Genomic DNA, 24750 nt, shown 5'->3' with positions numbered 1-24750 from the left:
ATAGTGACTGGGAGTGGGAAGGGAGTTTGAGATCCTAAGTCCCACCCTCTGGGCTGGGAGCCTGAGGCCAGAGAGGGGAAGTGATTTCCTCAAGGTCACTCAGGAAAACAGCGCCCAGCCCGGGCCAAAGCTCAGGTGTCTCCCAACCCCCTCCCCCCGGCCATCACCCCTAGAACCCGGTCCCCCGGAGCTGAGGTCTGGGCGACTGGATTTAAGGGCAGAATGAGTGCGTCGGGCACCCCAAAACCCTAGATCAAGATACAAAGGGAGTCGACGGCCCGGAAACCTCGCTGCGGGTGCCCTAAGCGTGAGGCCGCCCGGGCAGGGCCGCCCAGGGACCGGGGCGCTGGGTGCGGGGCACTGGGCTCCACCTCCCGCGGGCTGGGGCGCGCGGCCCCTTTAAGAAAGTTCGCCGGGCGAGTTCATCAAAGTTTAAAAACTTGCCGTGGAGAAGGGAGCGGGGGAAGAGGAGAGAGGGAGAGCGCTGACCCAGGCGAGAGAGAGGGGAAAGGCCCGGCCGGAGGCCGGCGCCCCGCGGCCGGGGCCGGGGCGAGCCCGCGGTGGGCGGTGGGGATTGGCTGCGCGTTCCCCCGGAGACCGCGCGGCGGGCGGGGGAGGGGGCTGGCCGGGCCCCAGCTGAGGCCGGTTCCGGCCCCCGCCCCCGCCGCCGCCCGGCGCCCGCCCCCTCCCCCGGCGCCCGCCCCCCGCCGCCGCCGCTGCCGCCGCCGTGGGCGCACTCGCCGGTCGCAGTGAAAAGGCGGAGGCGGCGGCCGCTCAGGCTCCCACTGCCTCCCCCGCCGCACCCTCTCCCCACCTTCCGCACCCGCCAAACTTGATGTGACCCTGGCCCGACGCGGAGGCTGCCCCTCTCACTGCCCCGTGGGTCCCCCGCCACCCGCTCCGCACCCGCGAGCGCACCGCTCCCCGCGCCCTTTCCCACTTCCCGCGGGGTCGGCGCCGCGCTCGCCCTCGCGTTCCTTCCCGCCGCCCCCTCCCCCGCACCATGAGCAACCTGAAGCCGGACGGCGAGCACGGCAGCAGCACCGGCACCGGCTCCGGCGCGGGCTCCGGCGGCGCCCTGGAGGAGGAGGTGGGTCTGTGGCCCCGGGACTTACCGGGTGAAGCGCACGCCAGGCGGGCGCGGGAGAGGGCGAGCGGGGCCTGCCGCGCCTCGCGGGGCCGGGGTGGCCATCGCTCCCGGCGCCTTCCCGCCGCTGCCCTTTCGCCCGCGTAGGAGCGGCCCGTGTCCGCGGGCGGGAGCGTGCGGCCTGGACTGCCCCGCCGGACAGGCATTGTCTCCCCGCCCTCTCGGGCTCGAGGCGGGCCGCGCGCGCCGGCCGCCGTCCGGGCGTCCCGCGGTGGGCGAGATGCGCCGCGTCCGTTCCACGCCTGCCGCCTGCGCGCCCCTTGCTCCCCACCCCGTAGCCGCTCGCCGCCCTCCTCCGAGGCGCACCTCCTGCGTGGCCAGGACCGCGCCTCGGCGGCACGGAGCGGAGCGGGATTAGCACGGCCCGAGGGCGGCACCCTCACTCCACTGCCTTTTCCACCCTGACCCCCTCCCCGTGACCTTGGAGGCCTGGGCCGGCCGGCCGGCCGGCTCCTCGGTTCATGCGAGCTGTTGTCATGGGGGTGGGCGGGCTTTCTTCACAGCCCCAGAACCTGGGCTTTGGCGGAGGTGAGCCCACAATTTAATTAGTTTGGAAGATGACTAAAGACACTCAGTTCGTCCTTCTCCTCTCTCTGGGTTTGTCCTGGCAACCAAGCCAGGACCCCAAAGCTGGCCTGGGTGGGATCCTGCCAGGAGGGGCGAAATCATCTCGTCCACCGACCATGTGCGAAAGGGAGGGAGTGTAAGGCGGCTCCGTGGAACCACCAGCAGCTGGGTGGTTAATGGATGGTAGGGAGGATGTGTGTGCGGGGTGGGGTGCTGGATAAAAGCCTCAAAGATATCAGTGAATAGGGACGAGGAGCTAGGCTGGCGGAGACAAGAACTGGGGTAGAAGGGGACAGGCTTCGCAGGGCCTCTGGCCTCTGCTGCGTCATTCTAGGGGTAAGAGACCCTTCCTGCCCCTGCCCTGGCATGTTCTCGCCCAGGAAACCAAGGGCCGGTTATCCACCTTGGGCGCCCTTCCCCTTGGCCTGGGGGAGAAACCGCAGAGCCCCTGGTGTGGACTGGTGTTGCCTCCTCCCCTTGTGCTGGGGGTTTGGTGCAGAATGGCGCCGGTGGCCCTCGGCTGGGCTGGGCTGGGCTCAGCGCCGCCAGCTCCCACTCGGCTTATTCAGAGACCTTCAGCCAGCCCCAGTCGATGAGAATCTAGGTTTGGATCTCCACTTTTTGGCGGAAGGGGAAGGGAAGAATATACAACTGTGACATCTGTCCACTAATGACTTGAGTGTGGTGGATTTGTTTGGGCTCCAGAGGCCTTGCCCTCCTTGTACCTTGATGCCAAAAGGCCCTTGGCTTTGGGGATCTTGCCCCCATCCTGACTCTACCTGGCTGTTAGAATCTCCCTTGACAGTTGGGGAGGGTGACAGGGTTGCTAGCGTACTTGGAGTCTCTGCTTGTCCCCCTGCTGTGGGCTGAAACTGGGGGAGAGCATGTCTCCTATAAAGCTGGATGGGGACCCAGAATCCCACTTCTGCTAAAGGGTCTACTTCAGTGGGGACTTCACACTGCCCAAGAGGCTGTTACTGGGCAAACTCTCAGACCCACTGCTGTTGGGTGAGAAGGGTGACCCATGTGGCCATTCTAAGTCTTGAAAAAAGCATTTGAGGTTTTAGCCACTCCTTTCTAAGTACCTTTTCTGGGAAAGAGGGCAGGATTCTCAAAAAGTGGAATCCCTACTATTCCTCCTTGGGAGTTGAGATGGCCTGCGGCCCTATGGTGGTTCCAAATCAGTGCACTTGGAAAAGGGCATGGTGGGCTCGCGTTTAGCAGAGGTCCAGAACGAAGGGTTCTGAGGGTCTCCTGGAGCCCAGTGTCTGTCTGGTCTGGTAAGGGAGAGGGTTATTCCCCAAGCCCTGGCCTAGTCTTCTGAATAGTGGGCCATGAGCCCCTGTGCTGGTGGCTCCATCTTGGATTGGTGGTGTAGGCTGGAACTGGAATCCTTCCTGTAGTTTAGATGCTCCCTAGGCAGTCAGTTCTGCAGCCCCTAAGAGCAACCATCTGGAGAATCAGCGTTAGCAGTGGTTTACTCCCATGGCTGACACAGGTGGCTTCTTCCCAGTCAACTCTTGGAGACTAGCGAGAGCAAGCCCAGAAAACCAAGGAATGCTGCTGCACACCATAAGACCTCAATTCCTAAAGGCGCTGGGTCACTGGCGAAGGGAGTGTATTTTTCATGGTTCTGGGAGTTATCAGTGAGGTTGCTTGTCCTGAACTGCTTTGGATAGCCTTGACTCTGCCTGCTTGACTACCTTACCTGTAGGCTTTATCCATGTCATACGCATTAAGTTTTCTTTCTGGACCCAGGGGTTAAGGATACAAATGAAAATTCTCAGCCTAGGAGGTCGGAAGGACTTGCCAGGAAGTGGTGGTAGGTGAAATGCAATGATAGATAAAATAAAGGCATATCAGCACATGGTACCATGGTGCTCCTGAGAGATTAGAGGTCAGCCTTCCCTGAGATGTGGGTGAGTAGGAGGAGCGAGGTTAGACCTGTGGGGGTGGAAAAGGCATTCCAAGAGGAGGGAGTCGCATGTATAAGTGAGGAGGTAGGTTTGTGTAACCACATGGCTTGTTTGGGTAACTACCTGGAGTTTGCTATATTGCAGCAATATCAGGCAGTGCAGCCATAATGAGAGTTTGGAATTAGGGCAGTAATGACTGTGGTATTACGGGAAAATTGGCATTTTTCCGCCACTTGGGAAGATGTATTCAAAGCTTTGATACCCTTTGAAAGCTAAGGAGGGCAGTAGGGAATTAAGGGGAGGAGCTGAATGTCCCTCCCAATCTAGAGGTTCTGCTGTCCTGTAGGTAAGTCTTGACTGGAGCTGGGGACGACATGAGGTAATACAGTATATGAACCTGCCCGGGGCAGGCTGTATCAGTGCTGCCAAACTTCAGACCTAAACGTCCTGTCTTAGTGATTCTCAAGGGATAACTGGGTAATTACCATGTCTCTGAAGAGGGGTAAATGTGATTTCTATTTTGAAAGTGGAGACCTTGCTTTCATAATACAGTTGCTGTTGGCCTTCCATTTCTATGGGTTCCCTATCCATGAATCCAGTTGTAGATAAAAAATACAATAATAAAAAATAATACAAATAAATATAACAACTATTTACATAGCATTCACATTGTATTAGGTATTGTGAATAATCTAGAGATGAGTTAAAGTATCCAGAAAATGTGCATAGGTTATTTTTTTATTTTTTTGAAGGGGAGTTTCACTCTTGTCACCCAGGCTGGAGTGCAGTGGCACGATCTCAGCTCACTGCAACCTCTGCCTCCCAGGTTCAAGCAATTCTCCTGCCTCAGCCTCCTGAGTAGCTGGGATTACAGGCGCCCGCCACCATACCTGGCTAATTTTTGTTTTTTAGTAGAGACAGGATTTCACCGTGTTGGCCAGGCTGGTCTTGAACTCCTGTCCTCAGGTGACCTGCCCACCTCAGTCTCCCAAAGTGCTGGGATTACAGGCGTGAGCCACGGCGCCCAGCCTTGTTTTGTTTTTGAGACAGTCTCTGTTGCCCAGATTGGGGTGCAGTGGCACAATCTCGGCTCACTACGACCTTCTCCCAGGTTCAAGTGATTCTCCTGCCTCAGCCTCCAGGATGGCAGGTGCACGCCACCATGCCTGGCTAATTTTTGTATTTTTAGTAGAGACGGGGTTTCACCATGTTGGCCAGGCTGGTCTTGAACTCCTGACCTCAAGTGGTCCACCCAGCTCGGCCTCCCAAAGTGCTGAGATTACAGACGTGAGCCACCGCGCCCGGCCTGTGCATAGGTTATATACAAATTTTATATAAGAGACTTGAACATCTGGAGATGTTGATATCCAAGGTGGAACCCTGGAACCGATCCGCCTCAGATATCGAGGGACAGCTAACGGTACGAGGTGATACTAAGTTATAGTAATTTTTAAAAACCACTTTTTTGAGGTATGATTGGCATATATAAAGCTGTATATTTAGTGTATACAACTTGAAGAGTTTGGAGATCGTTAAAGTAATTTTTAACTGGGGGGGCACCCCTGGAAGGGGGAGAGTGGTATTTATACTATTGGGTTGAGGGAGGATATAAGTTTCTTAAGAGTTAAAAAAGTTTTTGCCAGCTTAATGGTAAGCTATGGAAAGGCAGGGGTTAATGGCAGCTAAGGGGGCTACAGTTTGACCTGAGGGGCTTTGCCCTTCCCTGCCCTCCCACCTCATCCCAGTGTGACTGGGACAGGGCTGCTGCTTGCAGGTCTGGTATCCTAGAGCCCATCATGTGTCCTCAGAGGGGTGTCAGGAAGCAGCCAGAGCCCTGGGACCACTGGGTGGCTTGAGGTCAGCCCTCCCTGAGATGCGGGTGAACAGGTGCTTAGACTTGTGTGGATGGAACGGGGAGGGGGTTGTGGGAGGTGGGGGATAAGGCACTCTAGATGAGTGCGAGGTAATTCCTGGATCCAGTGTGCTATTTGGGCACCTCCCTTTTCTTTAACGTCAATAGCATTTGAAAGCATCTGGGACATCTTGGTCTGCAGGCTTTTTTTGAATATGAGGGAAGCGAGGCTTCTCTGTTTCTGGGCACTCACCTAGAAGCCCTGCCAGGCATATAGCTGTAGGAGGTCAGGTTCCCCTCCTCACTGGGAGTTATTGTGGATGTGTCCCCTCTGCCTAAGTAATCTAAGGGAGAGGCTGTACTAATAATAATGAACCTGTATGTTGTATTTATGCCAGGCATTGTTATATGTACTGCACCATTTTAACTCTTAATCTTTGTAAGAGCATTATGAAGTACTTACATTATTATCACCATTTCATAAATGAGGAAAGTGAGGCACAGAGAGGTTAAATAACTTTCATGTAGCTATTAAGTGGGGAGGTTGGGATTTGAACCCAGAGTTTGCTCTTAACCACACAGTATACTGCTATTGTGTTTTATATTAGGGTTTTTGGTGAGACTGGAAGGCAGGGGGAGAAAGGTATCTGCAATTTTCTTTTTTTTTTCTTTTTTTTGAGACGGAGTCTCGCCATGTCACCCAGGCTGGAATGCAGTGGTATGATCTTGGCTCACTGCAACCTCTGCCTCCCAGGTTCAAGCGATTATCTTGCCTCAGCCTCCCAAGTAGCTGGGATTACAGGCGCGCACCACTACGCCCAGCTAATTTTTATATTTTTAGTAGAGATGGGGTTTCACTATGTTGGTCAGGCTGGTCTCAAACTCTTGACCTCCTGATCCTCCTGCCTCGGCCTCCCAAAGTGCTGGGATTACAGGCGTGAGCCACCGCGCCCAGCCGGGTATCTGCAATTAAAATTTCTAATGGCTGAGTTTTGGGTGATGCCAACCAGAAGCCCAGAGACTGACTCCGGACTAGTTTCCTTTGAGCTGGTGGCATCCCAAGATGGGTGATGGGAGCTGTCAGCCCCTGCCAGGAGGGGCCTTTTATCACAGATATGATTTAGAGTTGCCATTGCACGAAGATAATAAACAAACCAAGCCAGTTTTATTTTATTTTTATTTATTTATTTTTGAGACGGAGTTTCGCTCTTGTTGCCCAGGCTGGAGTGCAGTGGCGCGATCTCGGCTCACTGCAAGCTCTACCTCCTGGGTTCAAGCAATTCTTCTGCCTCAGCCTCCCAAGTAGGGGGATTATAGGCATGTGCTACCACGCCGAGCTAATTCTGTATTTTTAGTAGAGATGGGGTTTCTCCATGTTGGGAGGCCTTGGCCTCCCAAAGTGCTGGGATTGCAGATGTGAGCCACTGCACCTGACCTAAATTCTTTTTTAAAAAATCTATATCCTTACACATCTTGCATATTTTTAAAATTCTTTTTTTTTTTTTTTTTTTTGAGACAGAGTCTTGCTCTGTCGCCCAGGCTGGAGTGCAGTGGCATGATCTCTGCTCACTGCAAGCTCCGCCCCCCGGGTTCACGCCATTCTCCTGCCTCAGCCTCCCAAGTAGCTGGAGCTACGGGTGCCCGCCACCATGCCCGGCTAATTTTTTTGTATTTTTAGTAGAGACGGGGTTTCATCGTGTTAGCCAGGATGTTCTCAATCTCCTGACCTGGTGATCCGCCCATCTTGGCCTCCCAAAGTGCTGGGATTACAGACATGAGCCACAGCGCCCGGCCTTAAATTCCTTTTTTTTTATAGACGGGGTTTCTGTTGTTGCCCAGGCTGGAGTGCAGTGGCATGATCATAGCTCACAGCAGCCTTGATCTCCTGGGCTCAAATGATCTTCCCACCTCAGCCTCCCATGTAGGTAGGACTACCAGCACCATGCCTGGCTAACTTTTTTTTTTTTTTTTCCCCGAAACAGAGTCTTGCTTTGTTGCCCAGGCTAGAGTGCAGTGGCGCAATCTCGGCTCACTGCAATCTCTGCCTCTTGGGTTCAAGTGATTCTTCTGCCTCATCCTCCCGAGTAGCTGGGGTTACAGGCACCTGCTACCACACCTGGCTAAGTTTTGTATTTTTAGTAGAGATGAGGTTTCACCATGTTGGCAGGCTGGTCTCGAACTCCTGACCTTAGGTGATCCGTCTGTCTTGGCCTCCTAAAGTGCTGGGTTATAGGTGTGAGTCACTGCACCTGGCCTCGGCTAATTTTTTGTAGAGACAGTGTCTGCTTTGCTGCCCAGGCTGCTCTCGAACTTGTGGCCTCAAACGATTGTCTTGCCTTGCCTCCCAAACTGCTGGGGTTACAGATGTGAGTTGCCACGCCCAAGCAGTTTTATTTTAAATTCTCTACAAATGGCACACTTACTTATTTCCTGTACCTGGCGTGACTACTTTCACACACTCCTCCACTACCCATTGCTTTGGGCATTTTAACTAAAGAAACAATTCTTGCTCTAAAGAGGCATTTGGCTGATATTCTGGGGGGCATTCTTTTGTGTCTCCTTATCCCTTCCTTTTCCACATATGGGCAGCCTGTTTAGTCTGCCCCAGAGAGAACCAGTTTCTAAATCCCACTCAAGGAGGCCAGCCAGGCATGTTGGCTCATGCCTGTAATCCCCTGCATTTTGGGAGGCCAAGGCAGGAGGATCACTTGAGCCTGGGAGTTCAAGACCAGCCTGGGCAACATGATTAAACCCCGTCCTTACAAAAACAAAAAAGTAGCTGGGTGTGGTGGTGCATGCCTGTAGTCCCAGCTACTCAGGAGGCTGAGGTGGGAGAATGACTTAAACCTGGGAGGCAGGGGTTGCAGTGAGATCGTGCCACACTGCACTCCAGCCTGGGTGACAGAGCGAGACCTTGTCTCAAAAGAAAAAAAAAAATCCCACTCAAGGCTGGGACGTGCTGGCTTCCTCCTCCCCATGTCCAGGGTGGGACTGGCAAGCGCCGTAAGTAGAGGAAGCCATGGCTGGTGGGTGCTGAGCCTTTGCTTGGCTCTCATGCTCTGAACCCTTTTATCCTACGAGGCCTCAGGACAATCCTGCGAGCTGGAGGCAGGGTGAGTCCTGCCTGCCCTGAGTACTGAGCTCCTGGTCCAAGATTACCCAGAACTGAACTACAGTGCTGGGTTCTGGATCTGCTCTGGCATTGGTTATGGGCAGCAGCGACATCTGGTGTCACGTCACTTCCTCTGTCTTCTGCCCATGGCTGCCCCAGAAGGATCCACACGCCTCTGGCAAACCATGAGGCAGTGGGGCAGAACCTGTCCCCTACACTTCAGAAATGATGCTGCCTAGCTGGGCATGTTGGCACACGCCTGTAGTCTCAGCCTGTCAGGAGGCTGAGGTAGGAGGATCGCTTGAGCCCGGGAAGTCGAGGCTGCAGTGAGCCAGTATCCCACCACTGCACTTGAGCCTGGACGATAGAGTGACAGTCCCTGTCTCAAAAAAAAAAGAGAGAGAGAAAAAAAGTAAAAAACCAAAAAACTCGGTGGCTTATGCCTGTAATTCCAGCACTTTAGGAGACTGAAGTGGGTGGATCACTTGAGCCCAGGAGTTCAAGACCACCCTGGGCAATGTGGTGAAACCCCGTCTCTACTAAAAATACAAAAATTAGCTGGGTGTGGCTGTGAGCACCTGTAATCCCAGCTACTCAGGAGGCCGAGGCAGGAGAATTGCTTAAACTTGGGAGGCGGAGGCCACTTAATGAGACTTGGTCTCAAAAAACAAAAACAGGCCAGGCACAGTGGCTCAGGCCTGTAATCCCAGCACTTTGGGAGGCTGAGGCAGGTGGATCACGAGGTTAGGAGATCGAGACCATCCTGGCTAACACAGTGAAACCCAGTCTCTACTAAAAATACAAAAAAAAAATTAGCCGGGTGTGGTGACAGGCGCCTGTAGTCCCAGCTACTAGGGAGGTTGAGGCAGAAGAATGGCGTGAACCCGGGAGGCAGAGCTTGCAGTGAGCTGAGATTGCGCCATGCAGTCCAGCCTGGGATACAGAGCGAGACTCCGTCTCAAAAAAAAAAAAAAAAAAAAAGCCACCATTAAGTCAGAACTGTGGGCAGCCTATGAGGCTTCATATGCCAGAACCCGTCCACTGCCTGTCCAGGCACTGGCATAGCCTCCTTGTATTCTGCTTCTTCCCATATTCCACCCTTTGATGGAGAGAGTACGGTTACTTCTGATACGTGCCAACACTAGACAGGTGACAGGATTGTTGGGCCCTCCCTTCCTGAAGAGTGCACTGGTGGCTGTATCAGCGTTGGAGGCCTCTGGAGTGCAGCAGGGCCTGGGTGTGGTGGGAGCGTTTGCCTAGGCGCATCTGCCTTGGCTGTCAGTCAACTCACGGCCAACTGAGCAGAGGCTCTTGACTGTCACAAGCTATCAAGGCCACCTCCAACCTCCAGGGAGGACGGGCAGAGCCTGACTTGGACCAGGCCATGGCAGAAGTCTGGAGTACTTCGCCCTTCTCTGTGGTTAACCAACCTCCTCCTCCTCAACTATCTTACGCTTTTAGTGCAGGTAGGGGCGGGGAGTTAGGAGAGGATACTGGCATAGGAGCTGAGACCATTTTTTTTTTTTTTTTGAGACAGTCTCGCTCTGTTGCCAGGCTGGAGTGCAGTGGCTCAGTCTTAGCTCACTGCAACCTCCGCCTCCCAGGTTCAAGCAATTCTCCTGCTTCAGCCTCCCGAGTAGCTGGGATTACAGGTGCCTTCCACCGTGCCCAGCTAATTTTTTACACTTGATCTTAGCCAAAAGGCAGAGAAGCGATCTGGCTAATTTTTTGTATTTTTAGTAGAGATAGGGTTTCGCCATGTTGGCCAGGCTGGTCTCGAACTCCTGACCTTGTAATCCGCCCACCTCGGCCTCCCAGAGCGCTGAGATTACAGGTGTGAGCCACCGTGCCTGGCCCATTTTTGAAGAACTGTTGATGAAAAGGCTCTGCACCTTCCAGTTTTTGCCCAGACTGGTCCCCCCCACCCCTTTTTTTTTTATTCTGACACAGGATCTCGTTTTGTTGCCCAGGCTGGAGTGTAGTGGCATGATTACGGCTCACTGTAGCTTCGAGCTCCTGGGCTCAAGCAATCCCCCAGCTTCAGCCTCCTGAGTAGCTGAGACCACTGGTGCACGCCACCATGCCTGGCTAATTTTTTTTTTTTTTTTTTTTCTGAGACGGAGTCTTGCTCTGTCGCCAGGCTGGAGTGCAGTGGCGTGATCTCATCTCACTACAGCCTCCACCTCCTGGGTTCAAGGGATTCTCCTGCCTCAGCCTCCCGAGTAGCTGGGACTACAGGTGCACACCAACACGCTGGGCTAATTTTTTTTTTTTTTTTTTTTTTTTTTTTTTTTGAGACAGAGTCTCGCTCTGTCGCCTAGGCTGGAGTGCAGTGGCGCAATCTCGGCTCACTGCAACTTCCGCCTCATGGGTTCACGTCATTCTTCTGCCTCAGCCTCCTGAGTAGCTGGGACTACAGGGGCCCGCCACCACGCCCAGCTAATTTTTTTGTATTTTTAGTAGAGACGGGGTTTCACCGTGTTAGCTAGGATGGTCTCGATCTCCTGACCTCGTGATCCTCCTGCCTTGGCCTCCCAAAGTGCTGGGATTACAGGCGCACGCCACCGTGCCCAGCTAATTTTTTTGTATTTTTAGTAGAGACGGGGTTTCACCATGTTGGCCAGGCTGGTCCCGAACTCCTGACCTCGTGATCCGCCTGCCTCTGCCTCCCAAAGTGCTGGGATTACAGGCGTGAGCCACTGTGCCTGGCCAGTTCTTGTTCTTTTTTTTTGAGACGGAGTCTCACTCTGTTGTCACCCAGGCTAGAGTGCAGTGGCGCGGTCTCGGCTCATTGCCAGCTCCACCTCCCGGGTTCACACCATTCTCCTGCCTCGGCCTCCTGAGTAGCTGGGACTACAGACGCCCACCACCACGCCCGGCTAATTTTTTTTTACTTTTTTAGTAGAGACAGGGTTTCACCGTGTTAGCCAGGATGGTCTCGATCTCCTGACTTCGTGATCCGCCCGCCTCAGCCTCTCAAAGTGCTGGGATAACAGGCGTGAGCCACCGCGCCCTGCCTCTTGTTCTTGATGTACAGTTGTGGCCATATACATCCGGGCACAGCTTGGGATGGAGGGTCCTACTATGTTTGTGGCAGGGAGCTGCAAATCAGAATGCAGGTTGCAGAAGCAGCTTCTACCTCTGAACAGAAACCCCCTCCTGACAGGAGCATCATGTTAGGAAACATCTCTCCTGTCAGGTTTCATTCGCCTCTGTCAAGTAATGGGCTAGGTGTGGTGGGCTTGGGGCTGTGTGTTCATGCCGGCATAGCATCATGTGGTTTAAGGGTTGGAGGTATTGATTTAGGAGCTGGCAGTGAGGGGTGTAGGGGTCCTCTAGCCCAATGCCTTGAATCTAGTCCCTTCTGTAGGGTATTGTATGGCAGTGGCGGCAACTGCAACCCTTGCCAGGCACACAGGCAGGCAGTAGATCTGTGTTAGCTGGCCACACAGCACCAAGAAGGCTGCAGGAGGTGGGTGGGCCTGGGAGGCTTCCATGCCGGGGTGCCCAGTGAACTTTGCCCCTGAAAGCCAAGTCCTGGCCCCTGGCTCTGTCTGGATCCTGATGGAAGGCACGCTTCAGCCAGCCTGCCCTGACACAGAGTTTGCAAGCACAGCTCATTCTCTGTTTGGTCTAGTTCCCTAAATGAGGTGTAGGTCAAGTGCACACAACAGGCTTTGACCAGGTGTGTTCCCACGACATTAAGGCTTCTCTTCCTGGGGCTGGAAGTGGCTTGGAGAATGAGGTCTGAAGCCTTCTTATACCTGCCCAGCCCTGTCCCTCCTTTCAGATAACTTTTCACCCTGGCTTAGTTCCCCCCAGTCTCTATTCCCTCCACCCCTACACACACACACCGTTGGAAGTCTAGGACACATTGCACATTATGAGGAAGAGCCCCAAACTTTTCAGGCAACTTGGACTTAAGCCTCAGCTCTGCCACTGGCCAGCCAGGCACTTGATCCCTGGACTGACTTCTGCATCTGTAAAATGGGGACCCCATACCTGTTCTACCTGTTGCTCAAAGGACTATGAGCTTTGCATGCTGATGGTTTGTGTAAAGGAATGAAACTACAAGGTGCAGCCCAGGATGGGGCCTTATAGCCAGGCCCTGATAACATGGGATTTGGGGCAAGAGGGATAGCAGGAGCAGGCAGAACACCAGATCCCACCTGAACCTGGGACTTGTCCTTACTAGGTGAGGCTGTGGTGACACTGGTAAACTCTGGGGCCAAGTGTCCTCTAGATGGGGGCTTCTTGCAAGGGGATCTGGGCATCGTCCTTGCCTGGGTAGCTGAGCCACCCCAGAGCTCCTTGCAGGAAGCATGGGAAACATGTTGTGGAGTGTGTGGATCTAGGTTCACATCCACTGTCTGGCTGTGTGCTGCTTGCTGTCTTCCCCTGTGTCCTTATTCAGAGCCTTATAAGTCCTGGGTCTGCAGGCCATGTCGCCACATTCCATCCACCTCACGTCAAGTGGCCATACTCAGAGGGCCTTCTTTCCTATGGGAGGCGTAAGAGCAACCTGCTGGTGCCAAGCCTAAGCGCGGGGCCCAGGCAGGACCCAATCCCCCAAAATACTCCCACCCCCACCCCCTACCCACTACGGCGACCAAGACCACACCAAGGGTATGACTGCCCTGACGTTTCTGTTCGGCAGCCCTAACGTTGGCTCTGCAGAGACCCCCCCTCAAGTTCCCAGGCCCAGGTTGGTCTAGGGCCCAGAGCTGGCTGGCCCCTGACTTCCATCTTGTCCCCTTCTCTTCTCTGTTCACACCACTTCTTTGCCACCTTGTGTGCAGAAGGAGTCACTGAAGCTCTGAGCAGATGGAGGACGGTGGCTGAGTCTTATCCGAGACTCAGTCGCATTCTGCTGCCCTTTAAAACGCCTGGTGTCGTAGAGTGTCAGTGTGTGACGGGACCTGAGGCGAGTCTACTCTCCTGTAGCTGAGGCTGACAAGCGAAGGCCACAAAGCCACCTGCCATGGCTGGTGACAGGGCTGGGGCTTCACCCTGGGCTTCCTGACGTTGTTTCGAGGTTCTGTGTCTTTTGTTTGGAATCTCGTCAGTGGGTATCTTCTGAGCTGGACCCCGAGTGCAGTGTCCTGGTTCTCACTGGGGTCTCTTTCCCTTGGGGGAGCCGGATCAGATCTGGGTGCGATGATGATGGCAGCAAATTCTGAAAACATGCTCGGTGTCTTTATAAAAGGAAAGCCGTAAACTTAGAAATGTAGGCTGCAGCTCGTGCGCTCTGTGGTCTGGGCTGGTAGGGATGGCTGGGCCCTGCTCCAGCCACCCATCCCCAACCTCCCTATAGCTAGTGGGGCACAAGGCCACTCACACTCAGCTGTGGGGAGTTGACAGTCTGTCAGTCAGTCTCGTCGTTGGCCTGTAACCGTGTAGGATTCACCATGGCATCATCCAGTGGGACCACCCCCCACCCCCCTGCCACCGCCACCATCATACCTACCCCAACCTTTTGCAAGGTACTGGGTCTGTCCTCTTTGTTCATGAGCTGAAGACCAGGCCAGGCGTGAGTCACTTTGGGATTGCAGGAGGATGGCTTGAGTCCAGGAATTCGAGATGAGCTTGCGCAACATGGTGAGACCCCACCTCTACACAAAATTAAAAAATTAGCCAGGGGCTGGGCACAGTGGCTCATGCTTGTAATCCCAGCACTTTGGGGGGCTGAGGCGGATGGATCACTTGAGGTCAGGAGTTTTTGAGACCAGCCTGGCCAACATGGTGGAACCCCATCTCTACTAAAAATACAAAAATTAGTTGGGCATGGTGGTGGGTGCCTATAATCCCAGCTATTTGGGAGGCTGAGGCAGGAGAATCACTTGAACCCAGGAGGTGGAGGTGGAGGTTGCAGTGAGCCAAGATCATGCCATTGCATTGCACCCTGGGCGACAGAGTGAGACTCCGTCTCAAAAAAAAAAAAAAAAAAAAAGCTGGGCTTTGTGGTGTGCACCTGTGGTCCCAGTTACTCAGGAGATGGAGGCAAGAGGATCACTTGAGTCCAGGAGGCTGCAGTGAGCCATGTTTGCGCCACTGCACTCCAGCCTGAGCAACAGAGTAAGACCCTGTCTCAAAAAAAAAAAAAAAAAGCCGAAGGCCAGTTGTTCCTGGGTACCTTGGGCTGGCCCCACTGGGTCTGAGTGGGTTGGTGTGAGATCAAGGTCTGCAAAAGAGCATTGACTTGTGAGCTGGGCACTTGGGAACAGGCTGTGTCTGACATGCTCGGTAACTGCGAGCAACTCGCTCGACCCCTAGGCCCTGGTTTCCTCGTCTAAAAATAAGGTTTCTTCCAGCTCAGATGTTCTGTATTTGGGTTGCTACTGAGGGCTGGGAGTTGGGGAAGGATGTGGGAGGGGCTTATAAGAGGCTCGTTTTTCCCTTTTTGGATTTCTCTCCTCTTCTCACCCCCTTCCCAAAGTAGTGTTTTCCATCCAGATGACACCAGGAGAGCTCGCTCGAAGCAGTGGGTAGGGGACTGCTGAAGCACGTGCATTCGTTACTTGAACATTGTGAGTGGACAGTTGAAACAATTCTTCCTTTCCAGATTGAATTCTAACTTTTAGAGATGCTAAAGGGTTGCTGCAAAAGTCTTTTTTTTTTTTTTTTTTTTTAGGATATTTCTATTGCCTGCAGTGAGATTTTCCTGGGGTGTCTTTTCTCCAAGTCCCAATCCTGTGAGACAGGAATTTACAGAAGGCCAGAGTTGGCCTCTAGGGGTGACTGTTCCTGGTAGGTTGGTGGGTTGTCTGTGGGCAGGGAAGAGTGGGGAGTGGTTCCAGTGGTTTCTTGCCTCAGTATCCTTGGTGGAGAAGGGTCTATTTGCTTTCTTTCTTTTTTTTTTTTTCGAGATGGAGTTTCACTCTTTTTGCCCAAGCTGGAGTGCAGTGACGTGATCTCGGCTCAGTGCAACCTCCGTCTCCTGGGTTCAAGCGATTTCTCCTGCCTCAACCTCCCGAGTAGCTGGGATTACAGGCGTGCGCTACCATGCCTGGCTGATTTTTGTATTTTTAGTGGAAAGGGGGTTTCACCATGTTAGCCAGGCTGGTCTAGAACTCCTGACCTCAGGTGATCCGGAGAAGGATCTGTTTTCTAGGTGGTGGTTCCTGGAGTCTGGGGTCCTTTCGTGGCTATTCTAAGGCCGGGATTTGTCCTCCAAACTTAAAGCTTAAGAGACTTTAATATCCCTGAGCCTACCACTGTTTTTGAAAGCAGTGTTTACCTTTTCCATCACTAATAAAAGCCAGCACTTATGGAACTTGTCCTCATGGTCACAGTATCTGAGAAGTTTAGAGTTGGATCCTTCAGCATCGGGCTTGTCCTTCCCCTTGCAGAGGGAGACACGCTTCTGGTGAGCGGCCAGGCCACAGCCACTTCTGACCAAGTGTGGGGTCCCCATGGTCGTGGCTCCTGGCCGACCCCATGTCCCAGTCCTGTTCTTCATGGAGGCTTTGCTCAGCTGCTTTGGCCCCTCCTTCTCCCCCATGAGCCCATTCCCTATTCCTGCAGGACCTCCATGTGAGCTGGGCCCTGTGTGTGCCCTGGAAGGAGGGACCCTAAGCATCTGCTGTCTAGGGCACTGGCCTTTTGTGGCAGCAGCTTGAATGCCAGGTCTGCCCATGGCAGTGTCCAGGGCCAAGAGAGACGTCTGCCTGAGCTGATAGACACAGGCCGAGTAGGCCTGGCGCGGTGGCTCACGCCTGTAATCCCAGAACTTTGGGAGGCCAAGGTGGGCAGATCACTTGAGGTCAGGAGTTCAAGACCATCCTGGCCAACATGGCGGAACCCCATCTCTACTAAAAATACAAAAATTAGCCGGGCATGGTGGCGCGCTCCTGTAGTCATAGCTACTCTGGAGGCTGAGGCAGGAGAATCGCTTGAACACGGGAAGTAGAGGTTGCAGTGAGCTGAGATGGTGCCACTGCACTCCAGCCTAGGTGACAGCAAGACTCCGTCTCAAAAAAATTAAAAAATAATTAAAAAAAGAAAGACAGGCCAAGTCCCTTTCCACGCAAGCCTGGATTTGTGCTGGTGTCTTGGGTGCTCCTGATACTTTGCTCCTGAAGGGTTGTTTAATTTGGTCTTTTCTGAAGATCCTGAAACAAATGTCAGTTTGTCTGAAGGAAGAACGTCACTGACACGTAGATGGGAATGGGTTTGTCAGAGCCCCTTCTTCCTACTTCTCTAAAAAATGACCCCTTAACCTCTAGGCTGGAGAGGGCTGTGGAGGAAGAACATTTGGATGTCAGCTTGCAGCTCACACCTTCCTGAAAGAGAGGGCTGGGTGACCTGGGCAGCCTGGGCAGGCTCCTCCGTCGTGGTGGGATTAGACAGCATGGTCCAAAAGCTCCTCCTAGATCTATTCGTACTAGGAGGGGATTCCCCATTCCAGGGGCCTCCAGAATCAAGGCTGAGGATGGGGGGCTCTACTTCCTGTGCCACCCAGGTGCTGTGCTCCCCTTCCCCAGGACCCCAGGGCTGAGTTACGATGCTGGAGCTGGGAGTGAGACTGAGGGGCCTCCCGGGGAGGTGGGGAGAGGTCAAGAGGTGGCTCAGAATGGGTGAGGTGGCTCACACCTATAATTCCAGTGCTTTGGGAGGCTGGGGCAGGAAGATCACTTGAGCCCAAGAGTTCGAGACCAGCCCAGGCCACAGAGTGACGCCCCATCTCAAAAAATAAAAATAAAAATAAAAATAAAAATAAAAGTTTAATTTTTAATTAAAAATAAAAATAGGTAGCTCCCAGGCACTCTAGGTCTAGCACTGGCTGGAGGGAAAGAGCTCAAGAACACACAGGCCCTTCTCCCCAAAGGAGTCAGGCTTATAAACAATTGGCAACAAAGACCTAGAGGACTCCAGGAAGTGCCAGTAAGTGATAGCCTGTGGGGTCCATGGACCCCTCTCCCACCCTCCCACTCCCTGTGACTCTAGAGGCAAGACTTGCCTCAGAAAAGAGCAGCTCTGGGTGCCTCCAAAACTTTGCTGGGCAGAGACAGTTGTGCCAAAAGTTGGTCAGTTCCCCTAGGTAGGCCTGACACTGGCTGGGACCTCCAGCAGGGCTGGGTCTGCTCCTGTGGGGTCATGAGAGCCACACAGCCATGTCTGGTATTCTGTATGGGTACACAACCCTGGCCACGTTCCTTGCCTATATTGGTGCTTGCAGCAGGTTCTACCAGAAGGGTTGTTCCTCAACAATTATCTTTGACTGAGTTCTCAGAATCATCCTCCATCCGTTCCCCCGGTCTCCCCCATACCTGCTCCATGTGACTACAGGTATACCTTCCAGCTGTGCTGAGGACCTGACTGTGCTCCCAGCATTTCTGCTCTTACTTGCCATAAGGGTGACTTTTTTGGAAGGGCTGTGGTTGCTCTTCACATTTTGGGACAGGAACCCTTGGGTTGCTGGATGCTTCTGCAGAAGGGATGAGAGTATGGAAAAGGGCCCAAGTGAATGCGTTTGGTGCCTTCCAGCAGCCTGAGATTGTGAGAACCACCCCTGTGCACTCTTTAAATGCTTTAAAACGTTTTGTGTATGTGCTGAATTCTTGTAGTAAACCCATGGAATAGGCAGGACATGAGTTATTTGGTTGAACTTTCCTTCTTGTCATCAACTAGTTGTCGGTGCCTAAATCCTTGTCTGCATCTAACCTTTTATTTTTTTTTGCTCTGTTGCCCAGGCTGGAATTCAAGTGGTGCAATCATGACTCACTGCAGCCTTGAATTCCTGGGCTCAAGCGATGCTTCCACCTCAGCCTCCCGAGTTGCTCAGACTTCAGGTGCCTTCCACCACGCCTGGCTGATTTTTTGTGGGGGGGATAGGGCCTTGCTATATTGCCCAGGTTGGAGCATCCAGCCTGTTCCTGAATGTTTCCCCTGTTACCCTGACGTAGGTACCACAGTGGTCCCCTGTACTGGCCTGAGACACAAGACTAGTTGGCTGGACCTTGGAGAAGTAACTGCATGTCTCTGTTCCTGCCGTTGCTGAAAGATCCTGGCTGTGCCATCAGCTTGCCTTGTTACCCTGTTCTTGGCTTCAGTTTCCCCATCTATAAAATGAAGGGGTTGAACTAGCTGATCTCTGTGGTGTCTTCTATTTTGGGCATTACTTCCTCTGGAGAGAAGAAAAACTAAAGAATTTAGTGACCACCTTAGGACATCTCACCCACATTACCAGCTTCAGTAGACAACCTTAATAAGTGGCTCATGGCACCTGATGAGGGAGGTCCTTGTGCAGGTAAATGCAGGAGCCCTAAATGAAGCCAGCATTTTATTGCTCTCACAAGTAATGGGGAGAGTAAGGTGAGCTCTTAGTCTTGGAGGTAGATGGTGTTTGTGTTGTGAAGATGAAGAAACTGAGGCCAGGCATGGTGGCTCATACCTGTAATCCCACCACTTTGGGGAGGCCAGGGCAGAAGGATTCTCTGAGCCCAGGAGTTCAAAACCAGCCCAGGCAACATAGTGAGACCTCATCTCTACAAAAATGGAAAAGCTAGCCAGGCATTGTGGTGCACACTTATAGTCCCAGATACTCTGGAGGCTGAGGCAGGAAGATCTCTTGAGCCTAGGAGTTTGATGCTGCAGTGAGCTATGATAGCGCCACTGCACTCTAGCCTGGGAGACAGATCAAGACTCCATTTCCAAAAAAAAAAAAAAAAAAAAAAATGAGGCCAGGCATGGTGGCTCGCACTTATAATGCCAGTAATTTGGGAGGCCAAGGCGGGCGGATCACTTGAGGTCAGGAATTCCTGACCTCAAGGAACTCCTTGAGGTGAGGACACCAGCCTGGCCAACGTGGTGAAACCCTGTCTCTACTGAAAAAAAAAACAGCTGGGCGTGGTGGCAGGTGCCTGTAATCCCAGCTACTTGGGAGGCTGAGGCAGGAGAATCATTTGAACCCAGAGGACAGGGTTGCAGTGAGCAGAGTTTGTGCCACTGCACTCCAGCCTGGGCAACAGAGCGAGACTCCATCAAAAAAAAAAAAAAAGAAATGAAAAATAAATAAAAATAAGAAACTGAGATTCGGAAAGATGAAGTGGCTTCCTCAGGCCAAGCATGAAGCTAGGAAGCAAACTCCAGTGTAACTAAGGCCTGTTCTCTTTGCCTTTTTTTTTTTTTTTTTTTTTTTGAGACAGGGTCTTGCTTTCCTGCCCAGGCTGGAGTGCAATGGCATGATCTCGGCTCACTGCAACCTCCACCTCCGGGGTTCAGGGGATTCTCGTGCCTCAGCCTGCCAAGTAGCTGGGACTACAGGTGTGCACCACCACACCCAGCTAACTTTGTATCTTTAGTAGAGACGGGGTTTCATCATGTTGGCCAGGCTGGTCTCGAGCTCCTGACCGCAAGTGATCCACCCTCCTTGGCCTCCCAAAGTGCTGGGATTACAGGTGTGAGCCACCATGCCCGGCCCTCTCTGCCATTTATGGTATTGTTCTGCCATGCTGGATCACATCTGGTCTCTGGCTGTGAGTTTCTTCTCTGCAGGGACTGAGGTGTGTAGAGATGAGGGAGGTCTCCAGTGCTTAGACCTGACTCTAGGGACATTGGGAGATGGAAATGTTTTGAGGCTTGGTTCCTGTCTCTAGGGCTTTCTGTAGTCAAGGTGAGGGGTACCTCAGACTGCTGGGAACTATAAGGCAAGGGGTCCTAACGGCCACTGTGGGGCTTCAGAGGAAGGAAAGGGTAGTTGAGGACTCCGGAAAGACCTGAAGGCTGGATACCTTTAGTTAAGGAGTGAGGAAGGGGTGAGCCGAGGGGGCAGTGCAGGCAGGCTTGTGGATGCTTGTCAGGGCCCTGGAGTGGGTGGGCTGGGCGGGCTTGATGGAAGCAGGTGTTGGGCGGCTTTGGAACCTCTTGTTCCTCCCTGCATGTGGCTGGTCAGGCTGCGGAGCCCACGCTTCCCCTGCTCCTGGTTTGCCAGTTTCCTCTTTTTCTGCCCTCCTCACTCTGGTGTGGCTGTCATCCTAAACAAGTGTCATACTGAGTGGATGGATGGCAGCACTTACCCACCCATGATGCTGATGAGGCTGCCCTGTGCCGCTCCCCCTGCCCTCACAAACAGCAGAGTCAGGGTGCCTGGTCTCAGGAGCCCTGCTCCTCCGTGAACTCAGCTGTGTGCCATTGACAAATCACCAAGGCTTTCTGGGTCTCAGTCTCCCTGTCTGTACAAGGGGCTGGGCTTTAAGATGTCATCTGCTGGGGTGGCTGGAATCTAGTAGGAACCAAGGCGGGTGTTTGGGGATCACACTTGCTGTGATTTAGCCTCCCGGACTGCTCCCCACAGAGCATCTGTGCTCAGGCAGATGGGCCCACCAGCTCATCCGTGACTGCCTTGACCACCTGAGAGGTGGCCAGGGACAGGATGGGAGCTGTGGGGTAGCCTTTTGGACTCTATAGAACCTGAAAGATGGAACCCTGAGGAAAAGGGTCATCGGGCCGAGAGGGAATCCTGGCTGGAAACGAGTCTTGAGCCGGGATAAGGAAACAGCCCCTACACTCACCCCACCCCACCCCAAGCGGAAACTCTGTGCTGAGAACTTGCTATTTAAGAGGCCTCTGGGGAGGTCTGGCCAGAAAGGAGCCATTTGAGGGAGGGTTTAAAATTAGCCCGGGTGAAATGTGTGGCCCCTGGGGAGAACTGAAGCAGAGGTTTCCGTGGGTCTGCTCTGGTCTGGGTCTTTGACCCAAATCATGTCCTGCTTTCCTGGGGAGGAAGGGGAGGAGAGAAGGGAGTGGTACTGATCTAGGTCCCTCCATCAGGACACTGGTGGCTGCACTCTTGGCCCATCCTCTGGGGGTGAGGTGTTGGAGGCAGACCCTGAGCTACCCAGAGGGCTTGATGCTCAGGTCCTGTCGTCCTTTCCCAGCACCCAAAGCACCCATCACCTCTGCCAGGCTGGGCATGTAATAGGAAGACGTGGGTTTTGGTTTTTTTTTTTGAGACGGAGTTTTGCTCTTGTTGCCCAGGCTGGAGTGCAGTGGTGTGATCTCAGCTCACTGCAACCTCTGCCTCCCAATTCAAGTGATTCTCCTACCTCAGCCTCCCTTGTAGCTGGGATTATAGGCATGTGCCACCACACCCAGCTAATTTTGTATTTTTTAGTAGAGACGGGGTTTCTCCATGTTGGTCAGGCTGGTCTTGAACTCCCAACCTCAAGTGATCCACCCACCTCGGCCTCCCAAAGTGCTGGGATTACAGGTGTAAGCCACCACGCCCAGCCTTTTTTTTCTTTTTTTCTGAGATGGAGTCTCACTCTGTTGCCCATGCTGGAGTGCAGTGGTGCGATCTTGGCTCACCACAACCTCTGCCTCCTGGGTTCTAGTGATTCTCTTGCCTCAGCCTCCGAAGTAGCTGGGACTGCAGGGATGGGCCACCACACCTGGCTAATTTTTTGTATTTTTAGTAGAGATGGGGTTTCACCACGTCGGCCAGGCTGGTCTCAAACTCTTGACCTCAAGTGATCCGCCTGCCTCAGCCTTCCAAAGTGCTGGGATTACAGGTATGAACCACTGCACCTGGCCGAGGCCTGGGTTTTGAGTTCCAGGTCTGCTGCCTTTAAAGAACAAGCCATGTGACCTTGGACATGTCACTTCTGCTTGGGGATTCACACGCACAAGTCAAGGCCCTTACATCAAAGGGTAGAGAGGCCTGCTGGGCTCAGGTCAGGAGCTCGGTTTCACCCATCCTGGATCCTTGGCTGTCCAGACCCCCAGATGCTGCCAACAACAAAGCAGGATTTGAGTGGTGTCTCCGTGGGACATGAGCTGCCAGGGCTGTGAGGTGTGAGGTGCCATCACCCCAAGCGCAGGCACAGAGGCTGGTATAGTGGTGCCTCTACTGAGGGGAAGATGTGTCCCAAGGGAGAAGATGCATCCCAAGCGGCCCGAGATTCTGCTAAATGGGCTTGGCAAAAGCTCACGTGAGGTTTGTCTTCACCATGGCTGAGAGTCAAAGTTTAAGAGACAAAGTTTGTCTTCACCGTGGCTGAGAGTCATTCTTGCGTGAGTGGGAGTGGTGACACCAGTAACCAGCAGCTATCCTGGCTGGTTTCCTTTGACATTCTTGGCTCTGTTGAGTTCTCTGGGTGCATTGGGTGTAGTTTTACCTAACATTGCTCCAGCTTCCTGAGACAAGCCACTGATAAAAGCCATCGTCTCAGAAAGGCTGTTGTCTGGGGTCAGCGGGCCATCACTAGAGAGCGGAGCAAGTTCTTTGGTACCTCTCAAGAAGGGGATGTGGCCCACTGTAGGGCAACTTAATGCTTTCAAGAATGGCCGCGTGATGGGGTGAGGCATGTGAACTTCTAAAATCTGCAGCGGTGAGTTCAGAAGACCTGTGCTTGGCTTCGCAGGAGGAGATGTGGCCCAGAGCAGTAGTCAAGCATGTAGGGACGCTCTGCTTGTTCACATTTTTCATTATTCAGGAAGCCACGGTTTCAAAAAATGTTTTGAATGGATCTAAGCTATGGAAAGTCTCCCCTCCCCCATCACAATTTTTGGCTGATCAGGGCTTGCTAGTTTAGCATCCGGTGCCAGCAGCGTTTAAATAGCAGCAGTGGCTACAGTCACAGGATGGACACCTAGTGTTTAGACCTGGCTTGTAACCATGTTGGGGGCAATGCTCAAAATTCACAGCATCAGCCAGGCACGGTGGCTCAATCCTGTCGTCTCAGCACTTTGGGAGGCCGAGGTGGGCGGATCACTTGAGGTCAGGAGTTTGAGACCAGCGTGGCCAACGTGGTGAAACCCCATCTCTACTAAAAATGCAAAGAATTAGCTGGGCATGGTGGTGCATGCGTGTAGTCCCAGCTACATGGGCGGCTGAGGTGGGAGAATCGCTTGAACCAGGGAGGCAGAGGTTGCAGTGAGCCGAGATGGCGCCACTGCACTCCAGCCCAGGTGACAGCAAAACTCCATCTCAAAAAAAAAAACAAAACAAAAAAACTCACAGCGTCAAATGCTTCACCTGAAGCTGGCAAGATCTTAGCGTGTTCTTCAAAACTCAGCATAATGGTTTTGACTGTTTACCCATTACCCTGTTCAGTCAACATTTAGTACCATCACCATGCTAAGAGCAGGCAGAGAGGCAGGAGTATAAGGTGTTTCTTGACATTGAAGGTCCCACATCTCATGTAGGAGCAGGAGATGGATGAGAAAGTGCCGGGCCCTCTGTTGAAATCACTGTAGGGGATAGTGGGCATGGGACTCTGTTTCCTTTACATCTTTGCTCCTCCCCTCGACCAGACTGGAGGCTCTCTACCAGGAGGCCATGGGTATCATCTAGAAAACAGATACTTTTTTGTCTGAGGGGCCAGTGGTGCAATGGATTAAAAAAATAGATACATTTTTACATGTACATTTTTGGGGGGTCAGGCACTGCAGCTTTCTTCAGATTTTTAGAGGAGGCTTTGGTTTGAAAAGGCATACCGATTAGCATGGCGTGGTGGTGTACCCCAGCAATCACAGCTACTCAGGAGGCTGAGGCAGGAGAATCTCTTGAACCCAGGAGGTGGAGGTTGCAGTGAGCTGAGATCACACCACTGCAGTTTAGCCTGGGCAACAGAGTAAGACTCTGTCTCAAAAAAAAAAAAAAAGGCATGCTGGGCTGGGTTTGTACCCTTATCAAACAGGGCTTTCTTTTTGCCTCTGTTCACCAGCAGACTCAGTCTGTGTGCAGAGGCATCCGGCAGACGCAGCACGATGCCTCTGGGATGTACCCAGAGAAAGGAAAGGGCTTTGAGAAATTGAGTGCTGTGAAACAATGTTAATTTGCCTTGGGTATCCAAGGAGGCCCAGGAAAGGCTGAATTCCTCTAAGCTCTAGAAGGATTCCAGTTGCCTGCCTGAAGGAAGCGCTGTTGTCATCCCTGTCCGTCTTGGGCAGCCTGGCCCTGATCACTGGTCTCTGTCTCCAGGTCCGGACACTGTTTGTCAGCGGCCTCCCTGTGGACATTAAACCCAGAGAACTCTACTTGCTCTTCCGGCCGTTCAAGGTGAGTCAGGACCCAGCCGCCCCCTGGGTAGAGCCTGGGACGCTGGAGAAGCAGCGGGAGTGAATCTCGGGTCGGGCAGGGCAGCAGGATGATGCGGGAAGGCGTGGCAGAAGCTGTGGGGGCAGGTCCAGCCCGTGTCCTGGTTCCGCGAAT

General features: G+C 53.2%; 1 protein-coding gene across 2 annotated transcripts in view; it reads left to right on the top strand.

Annotated features, from left to right (window-relative positions):
• The first annotated feature begins 692 nt into the window (after positions 1-692).
• Positions 693-24750, top strand: part of RBPMS2 (RNA binding protein, mRNA processing factor 2) — a 35622-nt gene continuing 11564 nt past the window's right edge. The window contains exons 1-2 of one of the 2 annotated variants that reach the window (XM_031002488.3): positions 694-1090; positions 24520-24597. In XM_031002488.3, coding sequence (XP_030858348.1) covers positions 1004-1090; positions 24520-24597 — 165 coding nt within the window. In that variant the 5' untranslated portion in view covers positions 694-1003. Of the gene's footprint in view, positions 1091-24519; positions 24598-24750 lie in introns of both variants that reach the window. The other variant, XM_055362565.2, reaches the window with a different exon arrangement.

The sequence above is a fragment of the Gorilla gorilla genome, chromosome 16 (assembly GCF_029281585.2).
Source record: "Gorilla gorilla gorilla isolate KB3781 chromosome 16, NHGRI_mGorGor1-v2.1_pri, whole genome shotgun sequence".
Taxonomy (NCBI): Eukaryota; Metazoa; Chordata; class Mammalia; order Primates; family Hominidae; genus Gorilla; species Gorilla gorilla.
The sequence above is the reverse complement of the archived record's forward strand: the minus strand, read 5'-3'. Positions and strand labels throughout refer to the sequence as shown.